Consider the following 3236-nt stretch of genomic DNA (forward strand, 5'->3'; position numbering starts at 1 on the left):
AAGGTAATATTATTTTTATCATATTTTCATTTTTGTTATTATTTTTGATAGGTGGCAAAAATAGAACTTGTGTGAACTAGATCTCAAGACAATTATTTCCCAAAAGTTTTAGTCTTTTCTTAGCTAAAGGATATTTGTCTAAAAATGAAAGTGTTTAGCAAATTTGGTTTTCAAATTCTTGAATCCTTGTACAATCTAGATTTCCAATTTTCAGTTAATTAGATATTAGATGCATCAATGTCTATTTTATGTTTTGTCCTCTCTTAGTCATACCTTGTTTCCATTTCTCATGTGCATGTGTTTTCTCTTATCTTCTCTCAATCAGAACCCTTGTGTTGTTAGTCAATTACTTGTTAATTAGGCTTCTAGTTTAATCTATAGTTTTAATTTGTAGTGATTATCTATACACTAAAAGAATCTAAATCTTTTCATTTTCTTTCTTTTAGGATCTTTCAATTCCAAACAATTTAAAATAGAATAAGATTTTGTATCTTGGAAAAATCCAACATTAACTAATTTTATTGTAGATTTTACATGATGAAATACTATATTTTATTATAGTGTATTATATACTTCAATAAATAAATTTTAATACAATCAATATTGATGTAAACAAATTAATTTAAAATAGTCTTAAACAATACACGCAAGCTTTTAAAGAATAATCTTATATTCAACTTAAGAAAACAAAAGTATGAAGTTAAAATATACATAAAATTCAATCATAATAGTATGTTATATTAAGTGGTTGTTAAATTTTTGGAAGAATCAAACAATATATAATTAAAAAATACATTTTTTATTTAAAATTCAACAGAAATACACTCTCACACTCCATTATATGTCCCTACATGGACTTCAAGGTACAAGCTTTATTTTCTACACTCATTTTAGATCAAGCTCTTAGCTTTACTTTCTCCATCCTTTATTGAACAATCTCAATCAATTCACTATATTTGTTCAAAGAATATTAACTAAAGTTTACCTTCGACACACCATGCCCCCATTTCCACTTTTGCTAGAACACTCTACCTTAAATGTATCCATCCCATTTACAATCAAGCCCTCATATGAAGACATTGAAGAATATTTGCAGTATTTGCAATCAGTGGATAATAAGGAAGATGTAGCATATTTGTCTTCACCACCCATGATAGGCATAGGGACACCCCTCTTCACAGGGTTGTTAAATCCAGGTCTATAAGTTTGACCAAGCACACCTTCCACTTCAGAGGAGAGATTAAAGAACTTGAATTGCATTTCGAGGTGAGCAAACACATCATCACTGGGTAGTTGGTAGTTGTGCATGAGGTTTTCTTTTTCTAAGATAGGTGCCACACTCACAAATACTTCAACAATCCCTGGCACAATGATGTTGACACTGTTGGTTTCCTCAATACGCTCAATTGTCATGGTGGTTGGGCCAAGTGCTGGAGGGGTCCATGTAACAAGATCTTCTTCTGAAATAAATAAAATGAAATGAAATGAGTTTATTAATAAAGTCAAAAGACCAAAAAATATAGTTTACATGTGACCAATATATGGTCATATTGAAGCTATAACTCAATTTTGTCTATTATCCTTGAATGAGATCAGATAAAATGGTATAAGTTTAACAATATACTCACAAGACCAAAAAATATAGTTTACATGTGATCAATATATGGTCATAAAGCTATACCATGAGAGTGCCTATTAGTTCCAATTTCAGAAAACTGGAAGTAAACAAGTAGAGAAATAAACCTGGAATTGTAAAGGCCTCTCCATCAAAGGTGAATATTAGATGTTCAAGGTTTTCATCCCTTTTGGAGGACCTTTTGGCAGTTATTGTGAAAGTATGGGACTTGAACTTGAGAGCTAGTGCTTGGACCCAAGTGTAGGGGCGTTCACGTCCTTCAGGTTTTGTCCCAATAAAGTGGGCATTGATGTGAAGGTGGTGGTCAGAGAGGAGAGCAAAGTCCTTATCTTTAGCACCATGGAAATAGAACATCACACCATCACCACCTACAAAGCGTGGGTCATAGCATACAGCTCCATAACCCTTACAGTTGCGCTTCCTAACTGCACCCAACAACAAATGAGATACATAATACATGCAAACTCTACCTAATATGTAAAGTTATGTGATATCAAACATATTCAACACTGATAGCTTTAAAATGACTCTTTAGCTATCACCAATTTTTTACTGATATCTCTAAAATGACTCTTAAGCTACGACCAATTTTTTATATTCTTTTTAGCTCTATACTATTCAGATGATGGATCACGGAATACGATCCAAAACATCGATACAAAACAATCTAACCCAAACCTTTGGGAGCTCAGTATCACCAATCTGTTTAAGAAACTACTTACATTTGCATGTAGTCTCACATTTGTTGCTGCAATCAATCATGCAGGCCTTGACTTTCCTGGCCTTTCTGGGTTTCCTGTGGGGGCATTCAATAGGGCAACTCAAGATCTTCAACAGGCACCTGCTATTCTTGGCATAGCACAGAGCTCTCTGCTGCCCTTTTTGGTTCGTTGGCAACATTTTGTAGTCCTGCATGGCATCATAACCATATCCGTATCCTGCTGCTGCAGACACCATCATCACACTGCCCAAATAAATGGCTACAATGGCCACCCATATCACTGCACCAAAACCCATTATGCTCCTGATCTATATCAATAAATCTTCAAAATGGGTATCACTAAATCTGAAATGGGTAGCCAATAGAATGTATTGGAAGAAGCTATCCTATCTCAGATTCAAGAGACACAGAGGAAGGAAACTGTGCTTCTTGAATGTTGAGCAGAGGTGATTTAAATAGGTGGGTGTTCTCTTCCCTTACAGAGAAGGCAAAAGATCATCGCTTGACAGTGAAGAAATGCAAGGGTGGCCATCTCGTGGAGGCTCCTCAGGTTCTGCCGCAATTCATGTTCTGCATTTATTTAGTGCTCTGATGGTGGAATCAAAGCATGTGTTGGATACCGAGCTTTGGTTGTTTAACAATAATAGTTTTTTTCTCACAGGATTTCAGTTTACAGTTGAGCAATTTTAAAGTTTGGGAATTCAATTTGTCAACGCCTTCTCAGGTGCTTCTTTGTTGGCCGACCAGATTTAAAATCACTTACAGGTTTTAGCGATGTTTATACATCACTTAAAGTTTAATTAGCGATATTTAAGTCTACTCTTCTTCAGTGATCCAGCTCTCTTCTGGGTATTTTTTATCTTCATGTTACATGATTGA

The 3236-nt window shown here is 34.6% G+C and overlaps 1 protein-coding gene across 1 annotated transcript; it reads right to left on the reverse strand.

The window, feature by feature from the left end:
* Positions 1-981: 981 nt before the first annotated feature.
* Positions 982-2794, reverse strand: LOC131060341 (uncharacterized). The gene is made up of 3 exons (XM_057993517.2): positions 2359-2794; positions 1744-2061; positions 982-1460 (listed from the first exon to the last, which is right to left on the reverse strand). Exons 1-3 carry the CDS (start codon positions 2651-2653, stop codon positions 982-984), a joined length of 1092 nt encoding a protein of 363 aa, XP_057849500.2. The 5' UTR covers positions 2654-2794.
* Between the last annotated feature and the right edge of the window lie 442 nt (positions 2795-3236).

The sequence above is a fragment of the Cryptomeria japonica genome, chromosome 11, assembly GCF_030272615.1.
Source record: "Cryptomeria japonica chromosome 11, Sugi_1.0, whole genome shotgun sequence".
Lineage (NCBI taxonomy): Eukaryota > Viridiplantae > Streptophyta > Pinopsida > Cupressales > Cupressaceae > Cryptomeria > Cryptomeria japonica.

Coding starts and splice junctions, on each gene's coding strand:
- LOC131060341 (XM_057993517.2), bottom strand. CDS start 2,653: ATGGGTTTTGGTGCAGTGATATGGGTGGCCATTGTAGCCATTTATTTG. Junction 2,062..2,358: donor ATGTGAGACTACATGCAAAT/GTAAGTAGTTTC, acceptor TGTTGGGTGCAG/TTAGGAAGCGCAACTGTAAG. Junction 1,461..1,743: donor AGAGGCCTTTACAATTCCAG/GTTTATTTCTCT, acceptor TATTTATTTCAG/AAGAAGATCTTGTTACATGG.